Raw genomic sequence first — 19,995 nt, 5'->3', positions numbered from 1 at the left:
TTCAATAACGACAGACGAATAGGAGATAGGAATTTAACAATTATATAGAGCAAATGAGATGTTAATATATCATCAAGATGAATATATACATAAAATAAAAATATGTATATGTCTAAATAAGACAGTAATCGAACAATGAGAGTGGAATAGAGACAATAGCTACCAAGGTTAGCAGCGTCTTCTCGGCTCAGATAAGAAATTTGATTTACCTTCTCTCATGTGCGACGGCCATCTTGGAGGAATGGCTAACGGTGCACCTTCGGTTATATTTGGTAAGTAGCTGCCACCTGCGCTGCTATTACCACGATCCCCTAGAAATAATACTTTAATATATAGAACATTGATAATTCTAATATTTTACTTTCTAAATTATTACAATTTTATTATGATATGAATTTGTAATGTTATGAAATAGAAAAAGGCGAGTAGTATATATATGTCTAAATAAGACAGTAATTGAAATGTCAAACGCGCTCAAATTTTAATATAAAAAAAAAATCAAGGTTCATTATGGGCTCTTTAAATATATAGGTACTTCTACATAAGTAACGAAACTACAGATAATATTAAATAAAATATTCGTTATTTTCATAGCACTATAATACCTAATAGTAACTTCATATGTATTTGGAAACATATAATTTACTACAGGGATTTTCAGGTCTCTAATGAAAATAGGTAGAGAAAACAAAGTTCTAAAAAAAGAGGTGTCGCTGGCAGCTTGTCTACCATTCTTTATATAAACTTTGTATTTTTGATGTCTGTTTTATATATGTCACTTTTCACTTCTTCGCTGTGATCTCTTTTGGGAAATATACACATTTATTATTATATATTTATTCTGATTTTCAATAAAATCATTGTTGTGTTCCCGCTCCAGTCACAAGAGGAATGACTTTAGGCTGTAGGTTGACGCTAGTAGGCATGGGTGTACTGACTGGTGGCAGATGGCGGATGGCTGGAGCGGCGCGTGCTGGTCTCGTCGTCGTCGGACGAGTGGCTGGAGGCCAGCTCGAGACTGCGCGCGCTCTCGCTGTCGCTGTCGGTGGCCTCGGTCGCTTCCTCTGCTGTTTCTCCGGTCTCGCCGGCCTCCGCCGCCTCAGCGGCTGCCTTACGGCGGCGGCGGCTCTCATCTAACAAGAAATTTTATATGACAAAGTTAGAAACTTTACTACGAAAAACTAATAGAAACTGTAACTTTTCAACTAAATTCCTTAGTCAATACAGTTTTTTTATGTAATTAAAATGGCAAACAAGCTGTTGGTCCACCTGATGATAAGCCGTAATAGTCACCTATATACAGCACTACGGACCTGACGTTACACTACGACACTCGTGTTACTAATTATGCATAGCACCTCCATAGGACTAAGAAGTCATGGGTCTAATTCTATACAACTGAAAGACAGTTTACAGAGCCAGCTGCTTGGCGGCTAAAATATATGAGACCGAGGTACACACGCAAACGATATTATACAGTCTAATCTTATAGTAGTAGTCATTTTTATCAGAGGATATTTTGTTTTAGATTTATATTTATATTTATCACAAATGAGAATACCACAATGATTATATATAGAAATTTTAAACGGTACGAAATGTGTGGGTTTGGAAAAGTTCATTCTCAGATTTTACTATTTGGAAGAAAGTAAGCTATAATTACGTACTCTTTAAACGTTAACTCACCATCCTTTCTACTGTGTAATGATGAATCAAACCCTCTAAGATAAGCGGGCATGTCGCTCGCGCTCGTGTTGTAGTTTGACGTTGATGTGCTCGTGTGACGTAGCTGCCCATCACTGCGACTGAATCGTAATTAAAAAAGTACTTAATACATACATCTTTCTTAAACATACATCTCTTTTATTTCTTAGTTTAACCAAAAAACGACGACATCAAATGACATTATAATTCAGTGTCCGTTTATGTTAATGTTTATCGATTATTAATATCATTTCGTATGGACTACAAGTTGTATCTGCACGAGTAAAAGTAATATATACTAGATTCTGCAATGAGCTACTATTTTACCTTCTCAAAACTGCAAATCGACTAACCCAACCACTATTTAAACTCATGATTCAATTTACTTTTTTGTTCTTTCTATGTATACAGGTATCATACCTATGTACTTACCTGTAAGGACTGGAACTTGTTTTCGTAGTAGACCTAGATGTTGTTGATGATGCTGATATGCCAATATTGCGCATTTGTCGACCTGGCTCTGTACTGCTGTGGTAGGCCAGTGCTGATCTGATGATATCATTAGTTTATTACATACATACGCATTAGATTTACAATGTATTATGTAATTTACAGGTAAATAATTTTTAATTATTATACATACCTATTTATTTGCGACAAATTTTGAGCGCTGCTGCTAACAATAATAGATGTGTCGACCAAAGGTACTTTCTTGCCCATGCATCTAAGGATGGTTCTGCAGAAATAAAGTTAAGAATAAGAAAAATTTGCAGCACAGAATTTATGAAAATACGTCTTCTCAACTGTTAACTTAGACTTTAGTGTAGGCAGATGTATTGACAAATGTGGTCGTCAGGAGCGATAAAGACTCTCGTCGATATTAAATAAAGGCGAGATGTTGTCTGATAATAAACAATGTAAATTAAATATTATAATGGGTGAAAACTATGATTGTTACAGCCTATGCTGTAAATAATATAAATGACGTAGTGGAGTGAAATAGTCCTGCGCAGGTTGTCGCGCACGCGCACGTTGGCGAGCACGAGGCCGAGCGCGGCGAGCGCGGCCGCCAGCAGCGCCGCCGGCGTGGACTAGAGTACAAGTGTGCGAGGTGTCGGCGACGGTACCTGCGCAGGTTGTCGCGCACGCGCACGTTGGCGAGCACGAGGCCGAGCGCGGCGAGCGCGGCGTGCGCGGCCACCGCGGCCGCCAGCAGCGCCGCCGGTGTTGCGCGACGCGCGCCCGTCTCGCTGGCCAGCACTAGCGCGCTCGCCCACGCCGCCGTCAGCAGCGGCAGGCACGCCACGCTTACGCCCACCACCAGCCTACGACATAACAATGGCCACCGATGTAATCACTCTCGCGAGAGACTAAGGTACAGTCGACTACGCAAACGTCATACCACTTATCTTTCAGGCGTCTATACATTTTCAACTATTGTTTGCACCAGACGGCTTATTTGCCAGTGCTCGTAGAGACTGATCTACTATTATAACTATGATTGGTTTATTTTGCGTTTCTTGTTCTCATTGTTTACATTTACATACATATCTTTTTCTCAGTGAAAGTTGATTCCCGCATGAAATGCAGCTATTGGCATATATATAAACATACTTGTGCTGTGAGCAAGCGTGATGTAGACTGATTCTTTCAATTTCGTAGACTGATTTAATGAGTTTGGTATGAGACCTGAGGTTCCCGAAGCCGACGACGTGGTCGCGCACGGTGAAGGCGGCGCGCGTGGCGGCGGCGAGCCACACGACCGCTGCGGCCGCGCACACCGCCGCCGGCGCCACCACCCACCACACCACCGGCTCGTGGCAGCTCACCCAGCAGCTGCAGACCAACACACACTCAACAACACCATTACATATATACTAGCTCATTTCGTTGCGATATAAATCGTTATTAAAAATAGGGTAGTAGTAATATATATATAGTAGTAGTAATTTAGTAAAAAACACCGCGACAAGAGAATTTTTTACACTAGAGAAGAGATAGTGAAGGCGGCGCTCATGGCGACTGCGACACACTACAAATAGTATAATTTTGTTTAAGATACACCGAGATGAAAGCTGTGGGCTTTGACCTAATTTAGAAATTGAAGTAATCGTGAATATAATAGAACGGAGTGCAGTAGCGATGAGCAGTGTGAACTTACAAGAGCGCGTTCCCGTACTGGTGCTGGTGGTGCGCGGCGGCGAGCGCGAGCAGCACTGCGGGCGCGGCGTAGCCGGCGGCGAGCGGCGCGGCCAGCGAGCCGTGGTTGACGTCGCGCACCTCGCGCACCAGCCGCCGCACCTGCCACGCGTCGCACGCCGCCCACGCCTGCGCCGCCGCCCACCAGTACTGCAGCCCCATCGCCGTCAGCTTGCACGAGAACTGCGCACGTATCGCATCAGTTGAAACGTGTGTTTATGGTTAAAAATACACGCTAGTGGGACGCCGGTGGAAAGCGATTCGATGTGTCGAGCTGGTCAGAACAGTAATGTATCGAATTCATCAGCGTGGAATCAGATATTTTACATTGCTATAATGTCCTATCATTAACCCTTTACGCCAGTTAAACATGATGCAGATGCAGTTAGTCAGAACAATAGATCTAACGAATTCATCAGTGTGAAAACTGATATGATACATTGCTAGCAATCATTACCACATAGACAGCGTAAATAAATTCGAATATACGATGTATTTCTCCCTTCAAATTCAAAATGGTTGCAATGAAAGTTCACTAACATTTATAGCATTAGCTAGGACTCACCTCATTCTGTACTAAGGTATTTCTCGCCTTCATAGCAATGAGATACAACAACTCCGCCATAAACACGGAGAAGATTAGATGCTTGTGTATAGAGTTGGAGACGGTGGCCGCGCCGCCTCGCACGAGACATAACGCCGCCCAAGTCATAAACAATAGCGGAAGCGATATACTGAACGCAGTGTACGATGTCACTGACTCCAGTAAAGATGGCTCTGGGATAAACTATGGGTAATAGAAAATAGTATAATTTTAATTAATTACGTTACATTCGCTAAAAAAATTCACTATAGAATAACTACTATAATAATTATATTCAAGTATTTTAGCAAAAATGTAAAGCTATTGTCTTAAAAACTATGGTTTACACGCTTTATTTAGTACAGTGTTGGATTAATATTTCAATATAGTTTAGTGTCAAATATGTAAATTCTTTAGTAATCGATGCTTTAGTTAAAAATATCGTTTGATTGATAATTGCGTTTTCAGAATATAGAATTAAAAGAACACACAGTCATACCTCTATGTCAACTTCGTCAACGAGTACAGCGAAGGTGGAGAGATGGTTGCAGGTGCAGTTGATGAGGAGCGGCTCGTTAGAGTACGGAGACCAGTCGTAGTCAATTTCAGTGTGGCAACCCACGCGGGACCACTCGCCGAAACTAATAATAATAAATAATTAAATAAAAATATCCTCTTTACTGACTGTGTTAATAAGCTAGAGAGAACGCATAGTTAGCTGCCTTTACACGCACGCTAGTGCGAATAATTACTTTACTTACCCTCTCAAAGTTGACCAGTGAACACATTGTGGATTAGTTCTAGAACCAAATGTCTCTTTATCGATATCGAGCCACATCTGTAATCTTATCGGTTTCTTCAATCTTATACCACCCATACTTTTGTATATCAACTTTTTCTTTCCAACATCTCGAGTTGAATTCGTGCTATCCTTATTTCTATCCTCAGAATCCATAGACAAAGCCATCACTTTAGGCCCTTCTACTACATTTTTATCAGCGACATAACTAGATTCGTTTTCTTGAAGGTTGTCATCGGTGTAAGCGATTTTTTCTTGTTTCTTGAACGCTGGCTGTATAAGTATAGGTCCGTGGTTCTCGTGATTTGACGTCTCATCGTCGTGAGACCATGTGTTTTTGGACGGTAGATTTAGACTAATGTGGTTATTGGTATTTGATTTATGACCTTTATTAGCATAAGTTATTCCTGTAATCAATCAAATTATGTAGAACATTAAAATGTTTCATTTTTACCATTGCTAACGGCTTTGGAAGAATACTAAAGATGGTTATTACTATAGTTTTAATACCGGATCAATACAGTAGCATGTATATTGTTAAGGTTCCTACACAAAGATAATAACAGGGGTTTTAAAGGAACCCAAATATTTCTCAGGTTAAGCGTTAAAGTTTTTTAAACTTATTTCAATACATAATATTATAAAAAGCAAAGTAAAAAGAAGCGTTATATAAAAAAAAAAGACATGTTCTTAATACTATTAGCAGTTTTTTTATATTCCATATAGAAGTTTATGAAATACATTAGGATTATTCAGGGACGTTAATTGATAAGTAAAATGATCCTTAATTTTATGACTTACCTTCCATATCATCGGCGTTATTTTCCATAGAGTTATCATCCTTGCTTTCATGCGATTCTCTTATCCACACATATTCGGGCACGAATAGGGCAACTTGAAGTATTGGAGAGCCAATTGTAATGTTGACTCCCCATCGTTGGCTCACTGACTCATCCATACGCATTGGCATAAGTTCTGAGGTATTTTTGGAGTACTGGAGGTAAGCGAATACTGCACGCGATTCATAGTTTGTGTCAGTATTTTCTGTAGACAATTTAATTTAATTTACTACTATCCTGATACTTAATATAGTACAAATACGAAGATATCTAGTTAGTCTCTAGTATTATGAAGAATCAACGCGTGAAAAATTGATCGCTTAGTATTTACTATGTGGCGTACTGTTCTGTATATAATTAAATTAAAACTATATATCACATTTTCAATTAGATAATCAAAATTTATATGTCTATTTACGAATAAATTAAATTGAAATGTTAGTTTGTAATATCAAATAAACAGCTTTTAACTAAAGGCTACAAAAGCATATACAGTATTTATATCTAAAAATATTTTTTTATCTGTCTATTTTTCTTGCTAATTTTTGAAATGGCAGGACTTTGATGGGTTTTTTACTCCCTGATAGCTAATGTTATAAGGCATACTATTTACAAGAATAATTATAAAATCCTTACCTTGATAATTCGTTATGCCGAGCAAATCCAACGGAAGCAGTATTCTTGAGTACTTATCAAATTTATTCTTATTCTTCACATAGTTGTTGTATTTGGGGAAGGAGACCGTGGGACTGGAGGGTTTCTTCTTCACCTTCCCAGTGCCGTATGAGGCTTGTATGGGAGAATGTATGAAAGCCGACGTGTCGGGGAGTACGACGCGCTCGGTCGTGTATGTTTCGATGTTGTAACGGTTCAGTTGGGTCGGCTCAAAACCGTAGATGGATTCTGCTGTCACTATGTCCACTCCAATTACTGCAAGTAACAGTCAAAATATACTTACTTTTACTACATTTAATATATGAATTACTTTAAAAAGAGAAAGTCTTACTACTAGCTTAGTCTACTATATAATAATATGTTGAATGAAATATATTCAAAATCAAAAAATAAAACGAAATTTATTTAAATTTATCAAATTTCGTGTACTGTTATTTAAAAATATATTTATTTATTTATTATAGTAAAACCAGGTCTATACAAAGCAAGCGTTGACAATTTTTTTAATTATATTGTTATAACATTCTTTTAAACTCCCACTGCTGGAAAATGGTCTCTTTTCATATAAGGGGGCTCTTAATCTACTATGAACATGCTGATCAAACGTAAAATAATCCGAGTTTTCCATGTCGATCTATAACTATAGGGTCGTACCTATATCGCTAGTGACGATTTCGAAGGGGCTAGTGTATGTATCGTGCTGTGTGTGCGCAAGCGCTGCGATGTAGCGGTCGCAGCGCTGCACCAGCTCCTCCGCGCCGCGCCCCAACATCTTCCGTATACGCGACCACTCAGTCCCATATTGCCCGTTTAGTATCGTATTCGCAGATGTGATAATATTCTGCAAGTATCAAAAACAACAATACAATATTTTATAATAGTTAAACCACATCCGGTTCGAAGGACCATACCATTTTTTTTACTCCGTTTAGCAAACAACCAGCTTAAACAGATTCATCTGATATTTATGAGTTATTTACTCATAATTATCAGGTGAATATGTTTTGTGTCCATATGATGTTACTTACTTTAACGTAATCCTTGTCTTGACTATGCGTGAGATTCAATCCAGCTTGTTTTAATTCATACTGCAGCAACTCTAGTAATATTCCTTCAGCTACCAGGATATCAGCTCCATAAAGATGTGGAGTGTTTAGACAAGCAGATTTGAGGTCATCGGCGAGACGAACTCCGACGAATGTATTCACTGTTAACTCGCCAGTTTGAATCTTATGTAACTGGAAAGAGGTTTTAAATAGATAACTGCACAATTACTACTTTGAATTTCCTGTTCTTTGTCAATATTATGAAAATAGTAAGGTTAATTAATTAGGCCATGTAAAAATGCCTTTTTATATAAACTGTGAAGACATGGACACAACATGTCTTGAAATACGTTGAATGTATTTAACATTCAATATATTACATTTTCTAGTTCGGTATGCAATGGATAATAAAATTTTATTTTAGAAACTAATCAAAAATATACCTATACGAAAGAATAAAAAGAAATCATAGTAAATGAGATACATCATACCTGTTGCCTCAACTGGTAGAAGGTAGATGTGGTACAGTTAAACATGTCTGGTTCCTGCCAAGGGACCACTTGAGTTTTATCGCACATACGAGTAGCTTTACCGCTTGCTCCTAAGCAAAATATGTATACATTAATTAAAATATGATCAATGGTAGTTTATGGAATTAAACATCATTTCAAGACATTACTTGTCTCTTTACATAAGCTACATTAGCAATTTAACAATATATTATGACCAATATAACATATATTGAAAATTACTGTTGAAATATTGTTTACAAGGACACGTCAAAATCTTCAAAAAAATTAATTGTTACCTGTCGGGCAATCCGTAACAGCTTCAATTCCGAATTTAGTTCTTGGCCACCATACACCATTAGAGAACGAGCGTGGACACCCATCATAGACAACTGCGAAATTGTATTAGATACAGTATATTGCGAGTAGAAAACTAGTAGAAAACTAAAACTTTTCTTCATTATAACGACGAAATGAAGGTTAGAAAAGAAATTACCTTAATTTCGTTCAATATTTAAAGTTATCTAAACTAAGATTTAGAGCATTTTAATGTATTATGTATATGGAATTTCAGATGTGATTATATTCAACTGGCTACATTGCCAATTGGTGGACAGGTAATTCATTTTTGCTTATTACCAAGTTTTATATTATTTAATCTCGGCATTGGAGGTTGACAAGATACTTTAATACCGTTATCTTCGGCAACGTTTTGCACCGAGGGCCGCATGTTATGTTGGCAGCCGTGGCAAGCCTAAATTTTCCTAAGGTAAAGGAAAAATTAGCGGCGCGGCAGGCGCACCGGCCGGCACGTGGCCTCGCACCGAGGGCGGCACGTTACCTTGGCAGCCGAGGCCGGCGGCGACCTCCGCGTACAGGTTGGCGCACGCGTCGCAGGCGCGGCCGACGACGCCGGCGCGGCAGGCGCACTGGCCGGCACGTGGCCTCGCACCGAGGGCGGCACGTTACCTTGGCAGCCGAGGCCGGCGGCGACCTCCGCGTACAGGTTGGCGCACGCGTCGCAGGCGCGGCCGACGACGCCGGCGCGGCAGGCGCACTGGCCGGCACGTGGCCTCGCACCGAGGGCGGCACGTTACCTTGGCAGCCGAGGCCGGCGGCGACCTCCGCGTACAGGTTGGCGCACGCGTCGCAGGCGCGGCCGACGACGCCGGCGCGGCAGGCGCACTGGCCGGCACGTGGCCTCGCACCGAGGGCGGCACGTTACCTTGGCAGCCGAGGCCGGCGGCGACCTCCGCGTACAGGTTGGCGCACGCGTCGCAGGCGCGGCCGACGACGCCGGCGCGGCAGGCGCACTGGCCGGCACGTGGCCTCGCACCGAGGGCGGCACGTTACCTTGGCAGCCGAGGCCGGCGGCGACCTCCGCGTACAGGTTGGCGCACGCGTCGCAGGCGCGGCCGACGACGCCGGCGCGGCAGGCGCACGCCGGCGCACCGAGCAGGCGCACCGGCCGGCACGTGGCCTCGCACCGAGACGCCGGCGCGGCAGGCGCACTGGCCGGCACGTGGCCTCGCACCGAGGGCGGCGTTACCTTGGCCGGCCGGCGCGACCTCCGCGTACAGGTTGGCGCACGCGTCGCAGGCGCGGCCGACGACGCCGGCGCGGCAGGCGCACTGGCCGGCACGTGGCCTCGCACCGAGGGCGGCACGTTACCTTGGCAGCCGAGGCCGGCGGCGACCTCCGCGTACAGGTTGGCGCACGCGTCGCAGGCGCGGCCGACGACGCCGGCGCGGCAGGCGCACTGGCCGGCACGTGGCCTCGCACCGAGGGCGGCACGTTACCTTGGCAGCCGAGGCCGGCGGCGACCTCCGCGTACAGGTTGGCGCACGCGTCGCAGGCGCGGCCGACGACGCCGGCGCGGCAGGCGCACTGGCCGGCACGTGGCCTCGCACCGAGGGCGGCACGTTACCTTGGCAGCCGAGGCCGGCGGCGACCTCCGCGTACAGGTTGGCGCACGCGTCGCAGGCGCGGCCGACGACGCCGGCGCGGCAGGCGCACTGGCCGGCACGTGGCCTCGCACCGAGGGCGGCACGTTACCTTGGCAGCCGAGGCCGGCGGCGACCTCCGCGTACAGGTTGGCGCACGCGTCGCAGGCGCGGCCGACGACGCCGGCGCGGCAGGCGCACTGGCCGCCGCTGGCCGCGCACGCGCCGCCCGCAGCGCCCGCTGCGTAGCACGCGCACGGCACGCACGCCGCTGAGCCCGCCGGCCGGTAGTGGTTCTCCTGTACGCCCATACAAATTTCCGTATATTTATCTTTCTCTATGTATTGTATACTTATCTTTCTCTATGGACAAATTAAGATTGTAAATGGAACGGTAGACGAGTTGCCTGACGATTTGTCCATTTCGACTAGATAGCTATCACCTATGTATATCGAAACGAAAATCGAGTGATCATGTACCTCTCACGCGCTGCCGTTCTGAAAGACTAAGATGTTATGACCTCCGTATCCTCTAAATTCATTACCAAACCTCACGTTACAAGTATAATTAACTTACAAACTGTTTAACGGCTACGACAAGTGAGATAAAGTATTATTTACTTTGGCAAGCAGACGAATTTGGAATGGGGAAAAAATCTGAAAATGGGGTAAAGTATTCATTGAAATAAAGCGCTGTGATAAATGTAGGAATAATACAAGACCATAAAAAATCCATTTGTACATATATGAAGTATGAGGATATACCTTGCAGTGGCAAGCGCCGGTGCGTCGATGACAGTGCGGATGGTACCCGAGAGCCGGGTCACACTCGCACGGGCCGCATGCTCCTGCCCTCGCGATCGTTGTGGTAGTCGTATTCACTTCCGCTCCCGCGCCTGCTTCTGTGCTGGCTTCTGCTGGTGCGTCACTTCCGGCTGCGCTCCACCACCCGCCTGGGCACTCATCAGATGAGGCCGACACACACCCCGACTCTGTGGATTACGTTTTTTGATATATTTGTCTATAAAAATTTTAAACAACGTTTGCTAAAATATAATTTTTATGCATCCTGATGTCTTGGTGATAATAACCAAATTAAATATGATCATGTGGACGAAATCACAGTAAAAAGTAGTCTATTACTTAAATAAGACGGAATTATATTTTAGAACCTTATTTCACCAAAATTTCTAGAAACGATAATAACTTTAATATACATTAAACAATCAAGAAACCTTGAAATAAAAATAACAATACAATACACTGACCAGTGAGTACGTATCCATCATCACAGACGCAGGAGTATCCCTTGGGCGACGAGTCTGCGCGACACGTGGCGTTGGGCCCGCACACGGGCAGTGAGCACGCGTGCGCGCACGTGGCTCCCACTCGCCCGCTCTCGCACTCGCACCACGTGCGGTCCCATGACGTCACGCACGTGCTCTGTACACAATAGAGGCTAATTTAGCTACAAGTGACTATGTCATTCATAAAATAGTTTCGTATTGTAAATTCATATCATGAACCTAATTCTCGTTTCATTAATTCATATTGGCTGGTATTTTATGTAATTGTAATAAAAATCAGAAATATAACACATTGAAACTTACGTAGGGTGGACATATGGAGAGCATGCAGTCAGCTCGCGATTGGCAGCCATCCTTTACGTTTTCCCTCACTGTGGGCCGATTGAGTAACGACTGAGGTGTTCCAACGCGTACATCCTAAAATATATTTACATATATATACTACTTACATATATATAATACTTACATATATACATAACTTTTTTACAGATCTATTTTTTATAACAGATTTAAAAAAGATTAGATAGATAAATACAGAATTGGTGTTTTAGTATGACTATTACTATTACACAATTTGTAGTTTGTATATAATGTAACTATAGGAATTTTACATAATTCGATTTTTAGTTTTGAAATTCAAACAAATTGCTTTTATAAAGAGTATAAAAAATGCTAGAAAATTGTAAACTGAACTAAAATACATAAGTGTACTTTTATGATGAATGCAGTTTTATGTAAATTTAAGGGTTTATGTAAATTACCTGTATGCATCCTTCAAAATATCCGTAATCGGACGCCAATAAGCCAGCTGTGGTATCTGGTGCCCCGATCAAAATCTTGCCAACATACTGTCCCTGAACTTTATTGGCCAACATCGGCAATAGAACTGTTCTCAGGCCGTAGTCTATGCTCACTGAGATGTCTGTACCGAGCCACGTGACCTCTATACGGTGCCATTCCCCATCTGCTAGGTCAGTAGACGGTAGGAACATCGCTTCGCCGTTGTACGAGTAGTGGAGCAGCCCGGATTTCAGCTATTATAAATTATTTATTTGATTAAAAAACCTCTCTGAATTAAATTTTGTACAAAGGTTTTAGAGGAGCTTCCTGCCGCGTACCCTTATAGAGTGGAATCAATTACCTATTGAGCTTCGGCAACGCGTACGTGACGTACGTGACTCTCCTGTTTCAGGCGTCTATAGGTTACATTATCGTTTACCATAAGATGCGCTGCGTACTTGTTTGCCAATGTCGTAATATAAAAAAAATCCATGACTCACTAATTTCAGATGATAAGCAGATGCTTCCGATACCTCCGATTTCCGATAGATGTATTTAGGTTGATTATGCAATGAAAATACTGTGAGGCATGATATATTAGATCTCCGGAATGGCAATGAATGAATGGTGGTACCATTAGCGTCACTGGATGGACGCGATTTACCAATTACCATAATACAACCAAAACATATATTAAAAATCAAGAGGTATTTCTGAATAAATATCAACTTGAGACTTACTCTCTTCGTAAATCATAATATACTGTTTGATATGACAGCCTCGGTCTAGTGGTTTCGCACACCGCTTTACTATCCGATGGTCGTGAGTTCGATTCCTCGCACGGTACAAACATTTGTATTCGTGAGTATGATATGTATTTATTTACAAAAAAAATGTATTTATATCAGATGTCTAGTACCCATAACACAAGCTCTGCTTAGCTTGGGACTAGATGGCGTTGTGTGAATTGTCCTGAGATCTAGACACGCGGTAGCGTGTCAAGCCGAGTTTCAAGTAAACTGGCCTGCAGCACCGTGTGTATATTTACACGAACCATTTGGAGCCACTTTTGACCCCCTCATAACTCAAAAACTCTTTCACACAAACCTGTCAAATTTGGTTCATATATTGAGACTTGCGAGATAAATATGTGTTCCAAATTTCATAAACATATCTCAAACGGTTATTTAGATATTAATGTCCAAAAATCGTCATTTTTATCACTGATCAACTATAGATCAAAATTATTACCCACTTCCAGATGACCTAGGAAGTTCAAATTTGGCATGCAGATAGGTAATTAGGTGAATATAAAGGAAAAAATCTGAAACTGGTAAATTGTTATCATTTTACTACAATTTTTCACTTTAATTGATTATATTTCAACTTATACTGGACGAATACTAAAATTCTATGAAAACGTCGATAGCCACCAATTGACATTGATCCCTGGCGAAAAATCTCATCTTGTACTGGACGGAAAGTAATATTGTATGAAAACGTCGATCATTACCAATTTACGTTGACCCCTTCACATCAGTGTCGATAACTATTCAAATATTGCATTGAGCGGTAAACACTAGTTGCTATAATTTAGATTCTGTCTAAAATATACTCGTACTTATAACTAGGAGTATAGTCGAATTTCGTATATATTATGTTATTAACTGAGATTTGGTATTAATTATTGTTTCAATATTTAGCGCACATCGATAGTGTAAAATCATTATTTTTATAAATAATTATTAAATAATAGGCATTTCGGTATAGGGCGCCGCGGCGGCGTGTGGGAGCGGTGCGATAAAACTCAATGTTTTGTTTCTCGATATCTAACCTATAAGGTTGCGATTTATGCTACGAAATTCATAGCTTTCTTAAATTATACTTATATATTTGTGGTTATATTATTATTACATTATTTTAGTAAATACGTATGGTATAGACAATAGTTTAAACCAAAAATTAATAACAATTTTAGTATAGTTATAAGTAGGAATGTATAGTTAACTCGAGAATGAGAACTCATTGGTAACAAATTGTTTTCTTGAGAATTCAATAGATAACAGTCAATTTGTTACATAATCGTCTTTACTTTCGATTTATAACGTGTCAATACGAAGTTTCAGATATTAAATAATGTATATGTTGAAAGAGAACAATTCCGTATTTGCTTAACATATGCTATTACTATCCACAAATTACAAGGCCTTAGTTTTGGCAGTCCTCTTCTCAAGATAGGCTCCTCTATATTTAATAAAGGGCAGGTTTACGTTAGACTCTCCAGAGTTAAAACCTTAGATGGAGTACGTCTTAACAATTTAGATCCAAGTCACGAGAGCTCTATTGTAGAGTACAACCATCTGTGGACGTTATACCGCCCCGATTTGCCCAAAAATTCCTGATACTGAATTGGCATTGCACTTGAACATTTAAAAGTTACAAGAAAATATAGAAAATAACACAAAAAAAAGACAATTATACCCCGTAAATATACGAAAATACAGTAATTTATCAAAAATAATTTGGTATTAATTTAGTTATAAATAAGTACCTCGTATAATTTATGTACAAAAAGTAATGATATCCCATCAAAAACATAAATGTGAAATGATAGCCGAGTTTAATATTATGATATATGCCTTGATTGTTGACTTCTACGACAAAAGAGATGAGATCTAAATGGGTGCCAAGTTCAATGGTCTGTCCTGAAATGTATTTATAACAATATAAATATCATTTCTTCTTATAACTTAGAATAATATACTGTAGCCTAAGGTCTAACTTGGCTAGTTTTCATATACGAAATATACTGTAGCCTTCGCAAGTTCTAAACATGTTACTTGACGGTTCCTATTTTAATATTAATAGTAACTAGTAATCGAAAGTAAAATAATTGGTATATGAGAACTGGCCAAGTTAGACCTTAGGCTACAGTATATTATCCTAAGTTATAAGAAGAAATGATATTTTATATTGTTATAAATACATTTCAGGACAGACCATTGAACTTGGCACCCATTTAGATCTCATCTCTTTTGTCGTAGAAGTCAACAATCAAGGCATATATCATAATATTAAACTCGGCTATCATTTCACATTTATGTTTTTGATGGGATATTATTATTATTATTATTATAGTGTACTCACAGTGAGCAGGATGGTGCTATTCTGTCCAACTTGTACGGACATAAGGAAGGCGTCTCGCTGTCGCGTGCGTACTGAGAGCGCGTTGAGCCACGGCAGCTGGATGGGCCGCAGCAGCGGGTTGAACGACAGCCATCCGTCGCCGCTGAAGCGCCACGGGGGAGACGTCGCTGTCGATATAATAATATATATCAACTAGCTGACCCCCGCAAACGTAGTTTTGCCATATAAATTAAAACCACTATTAAAAATAAGGGTTGATGATAGAAGGTTGAAAATTTTGGGTTGTATGTATTTTTCAATGCTAAATCATAATAATAAAATAAAAAATTATGTCGAAAAAATAATTTAGGAGTGGACTACCTTATCATTAAGGAGTATGAAAAATAGATAGTAGCCGATTCTTAGACCTACCGAATATGTATATAAAATTTCATAAAAATTGGTCAAGCCCTTTCGGAATATGGTAACTTTTGTGACAGTATTTTATATATAAGAATATTGGTAACAAAAAAATCCTTGATATATTCGATAGAAAATATGTATAGTTACACTCGGCGCAGTCCTTGCCGGTGCGCCCGTCGGGGCAGTGGCAGCGGTAGGTGGCCCACAGGTCGGTGCAGGCGGCGGCGTGGTGGCACGGCGACGAGCTGCACCGCGCCACGCGCGCCGGACACCCGCCCACCGTGCCGTTGTCCGACACGAAGCTGCAACACGCACCACCCACCTCTATTGTACTCTTTACACGTATGCTCTTTCACGCGCGAATCGGTTTTCACGACGAAAAATTAGTAATGACTGTGCGCGCTGACTTTGCCTCGCTAAATAGCGTGCGCTCCTGATCGCAGGTGAAAAAACGTGTCATGTAAAGGTAGCTATTGTACTTCTTTTATTGAAGTTTTTAATTTTATTAATACGTATCTAAGCGAAAATTGATATTTTTTTATTTCTACAATTCTTAGGCAACAAACAAATGTCAAAAATAATTTATTCAAACAGGACACTTCCGGCCGAGAAATTATGACTTTCGGCATCTTATTATTTTTTATCATAAGTTTTGTATTGTTTACTTACCTATTTAAGTCGACAAATTTATGATCAATATAAAAATCGGATATACAGCCAATAAAATCTTTGTTCTTCACTTGGAAACTGCTTGGTATATTCGGTAGTCCGCCGAGCTGCAGCGGACCCGTCAAGTCCAGAAACCTGTTACAAAAATTATAAATTTATATACTCCTTTATTGCACTTTTTAATACATTTCAAATACATTTTATAAATAGCATTTATATTGCTTATTTATTTATGAAAACAACTTCAGAATATATTAATATTAAATGGTCCCACGTTTAAGATCAATTAAAATATTTTGTTACGACATAATTTTTGTAAAAACAAAATATTTATAAATATTAATCTGTCTCGAAATACCAACGCTTGTAATAATTAAGTTTTACGTAGTTACCTGTGACAAGTCTCTGTAGGTATATCACAGCGAGGAGGTAGAACTTTTCTGGTGACGTTCGCACATGCATATTTAGGTCCCAATTCAGCGGCGCCGGCAAGCGCTAACGCTTTATCGCAATCATCCAAAATCATTGTTGCCGTCTGAAAAAGAATGTATGGTCAACAATATATATTTGACGACGATGGTCTCGGTTGTCGAACCCGCGACCGTAAGTAAAGCGGTGTGCTAAACGCCGTTTTATTTCCGACGGTTTCGGGTTTGATTACATACTAAGTATGTTATGAAAATTTGTATTCATGAGTATGATAGTTTGTCTGAGAGTTTTCTATGTATATTATGTAGTATGTATCATTTGATATTAAAAAATATCAAATAAAAATTATGCTTCACGTATTAAAATAATAGATAGTTATGTACATAAAAGGCGACTCACTCTGTTGTAGTAATCAACTTGTACAGTATGCCACATGCCGTCTGAGAGGTGCGCTGCGAGCGTGACCTCAGCTCGGGCGCCGCCCAGCGAGAACGAGAACCGCAGCCCCGCGCCGCCCGCCGCCCCCGCTCCGCTGCTGACCAGCTCGAGTGCCACGAAGTCGTGCCGCTCGTTGTACCGCCCGTTGTACAGCAGCAGCCCTGACGATGACTGCGTCGCGAACCTGGTATATGCAATAGGAGTAGCGCATCATGTTCTCCGTGACAAAAATATCTTAGCTTAAAATACGTATAATCTAGTGCATGCCACAGGAGTGGCGAATCATGTTGTTCATGACAAAAATATTCTAGCTTAAAATAAATAAATAATAAAATAATGCAATAGTTTAAATTAGTAATATTGTAGTAATTAAGTGATACAATAGTTTGATAACAAGGTCACGGTTACACTGAGGGTACAAAATTAGGTATAAATTGTAGAAAACGTTTAATTCACTGTGGTTTCTTAAATATTTTTTCCAATAAAGAAAGTTACCATACCATCAAGTATAATACATGTTTTACATCTCGTGTCGGTCGTGGTGGTCCTACTGAAATTTAACGCAGTGCTACGACTTATTTAAACTAGTGGGAGTCACATTCAGCGTTACCAGCATGTTTTAACTTTTAAGTAGTAGTTTGTAAATAGGAATACTGACGTATTGCTGAATAAATGCTTTTATTATTATTACTCACTTGAGCTTCAAATGTACGCGATGCCGCCGCTTGAGTCCGGGGAACGTCAAGAAGGAGGAGACGGGGAAGCTCCTGGCGCGCAGCTCGCAGACGTCCGTGGTGTAGGCGGGGTCGATGGCGCAGCCCTGGCACAGGATGCCGCCCTCGCGCCGCGCCACGCACTGCGACCCGCCGCGGCAGGTGCCCCCCGCCGGGTCGCACGTCGCCTTCTTCAACACCGTCTCGCAGTTCACGCCTGCATGGTACATTAAAAGAAATCTGTACGTTCTTTCACATAAGAAAGAATGAGTATATATAGAGCTGCCTTTACACGCATGTTCTTTTACACGCGAGTGGGCTTTCATTCGAAAAAGAATGCTTGTGTAAACATATATAAACAGAACGAGAAAGACCGCGCCCGCTGCTTGGTCGCGCACTCCTATGATTTTCAATCATGCGTAATTTAGAGCCTTTTTTATAATTAATTATCATTGTAATATGGCGAACTGACCATGAACCTGACTACATAGAAAAAAACATTCATTTTCTCTACGACTCCAATATGATATTTTTTCCATTAGATATGACCACACAACCACACTTATTTTTAATTTCACAAAAAGGACATACATTTAAAGTTTTACTTTGTAAATTTCACATACGCATCTCACAACATATAACATATAAAATGGCTTCAATCTTTTTAGAAAGACTACAATAAAAACCTCTTCCCATACCTTCGAAGTTACTACAGTTGAAAATTCTAAATGTTCTCACCAGTGTATCCGGGTGCGCAGACGCAAGTGTAGCCACCCTCGCGACGGATGCACTCGCCGCGGTTCTGGCACGGCGACGAGTAACACAGGTCCACCTCTGTGTCGCACATATAGTGCTCATGTGATCCTACACAAAGATAAATTTCACATGAACTGTAATAACAAATTATTCCCGCAAACCGTAGTAGTAGTTCATTTCTCTTACTCTTCTCATGTTTACTACACACATTTTGAGAATTACAATTAGGGATTTTAAACTGATATCGCGAACTACAGACCCATTTCTAAGTTGTGCCACATCTCGAAAGTGTTCGAAAAAATAGTGTATGTCCAACTATATTCTGCAATAAAAATGTCATTAAACATCTTTCAACATGGTTTCTTAAAGGGGCGATCCACAGTTTCCAACCTAGTGCTTTTAAATGAATATCTCACAGATGCTATGGATGGTGGGCACCAGGTTGATGTTATATATACCGACTATAGCAAATGCTTTGATCGCATAGACCACTATATTCTGCTGCATAAGCTCCAACTTATCGGTATCCGAGGTGATCTCTTTCGATGGATGACTTCATATATTAGCAATCGCTCTCAAGCCGTCGTAGTAGATAATTACATATCGAGTTGGATACTCACACCTAGCGGGGTCCCTCAAGGTTCCCTGCTCGGGCCGTTATTATTTGCTATTTTTGTTAATGATATAGGCAACTGTTTTCATTACTCCCAATTACTGTGCTTTGCAGATGATATGAAAGTATTTATGACAATATCGTCACCAAGTGATATGTATCGCCTTCAGTCAGATCTCGAGCGCCTTGACATTTATTGTAATTTGAACAATTTAGATCTTAACCCAAATAAATGTTTTACGGTCACATACACTCGGAAATTTAAATTTATTGAAACGCGGTATACACTACGGGGTAAGGAGCTTCAGAAAAAAATATCAATGAAGGACTTGGGTGTTACACATGACTCAAAATTACTCTTCGACAACCACATTGATAACATTGTTACGAAAGCTACACAAGCACTCGGTTTTCTTATGCGTAACTCAAGTCTTTTTCAGCAAGC

At 40.9% G+C, this 19,995-nt stretch overlaps 1 protein-coding gene across 1 annotated transcript in view; it reads right to left on the bottom strand.

Moving 5' to 3' along the window:
• Positions 1-19,995, bottom strand: part of LOC131847068 (protocadherin-like wing polarity protein stan) — a 122,387-nt gene that overhangs the window by 81,121 nt on the left and 21,271 nt on the right. Inside the window, exons 20-49 of the mRNA XM_059196518.1 lie at positions 18,920-19,045; positions 18,164-18,398; positions 17,430-17,652; positions 16,994-17,136; positions 16,602-16,736; positions 16,080-16,234; positions 15,531-15,697; positions 12,365-12,637; positions 11,907-12,020; positions 11,565-11,739; positions 11,226-11,288; positions 11,062-11,144; positions 10,410-10,596; positions 8,654-8,746; positions 8,337-8,446; positions 7,828-8,037; positions 7,454-7,640; positions 6,761-7,054; positions 6,087-6,329; positions 5,248-5,692; positions 4,986-5,127; positions 4,469-4,690; positions 3,866-4,086; positions 3,394-3,540; positions 2,832-3,029; positions 2,348-2,440; positions 2,137-2,253; positions 1,687-1,805; positions 939-1,133; positions 210-311 (exon numbers count right to left, since the gene is read on the bottom strand). Of these exons, the coding sequence (XP_059052501.1) occupies positions 210-311; positions 939-1,133; positions 1,687-1,805; positions 2,137-2,253; positions 2,348-2,440; positions 2,832-3,029; positions 3,394-3,540; positions 3,866-4,086; positions 4,469-4,690; positions 4,986-5,127; positions 5,248-5,692; positions 6,087-6,329; positions 6,761-7,054; positions 7,454-7,640; positions 7,828-8,037; positions 8,337-8,446; positions 8,654-8,746; positions 10,410-10,596; positions 11,062-11,144; positions 11,226-11,288; positions 11,565-11,739; positions 11,907-12,020; positions 12,365-12,637; positions 15,531-15,697; positions 16,080-16,234; positions 16,602-16,736; positions 16,994-17,136; positions 17,430-17,652; positions 18,164-18,398; positions 18,920-19,045 (5,217 nt within the window). The remainder of the gene's footprint in view (positions 1-209; positions 312-938; positions 1,134-1,686; positions 1,806-2,136; positions 2,254-2,347; positions 2,441-2,831; positions 3,030-3,393; positions 3,541-3,865; positions 4,087-4,468; positions 4,691-4,985; positions 5,128-5,247; positions 5,693-6,086; positions 6,330-6,760; positions 7,055-7,453; positions 7,641-7,827; positions 8,038-8,336; positions 8,447-8,653; positions 8,747-10,409; positions 10,597-11,061; positions 11,145-11,225; positions 11,289-11,564; positions 11,740-11,906; positions 12,021-12,364; positions 12,638-15,530; positions 15,698-16,079; positions 16,235-16,601; positions 16,737-16,993; positions 17,137-17,429; positions 17,653-18,163; positions 18,399-18,919; positions 19,046-19,995) is intronic.

The sequence above is a fragment of the Achroia grisella genome, unplaced genomic scaffold (genome assembly GCF_030625045.1).
Source record: "Achroia grisella isolate CSIRO2021 unplaced genomic scaffold, CSIRO_AGI_Agris_v1 utg515, whole genome shotgun sequence".
NCBI lineage: Eukaryota > Metazoa > Arthropoda > Insecta > Lepidoptera > Pyralidae > Achroia > Achroia grisella.
This window is presented reverse-complemented; position numbering and strand designations above follow the sequence as displayed.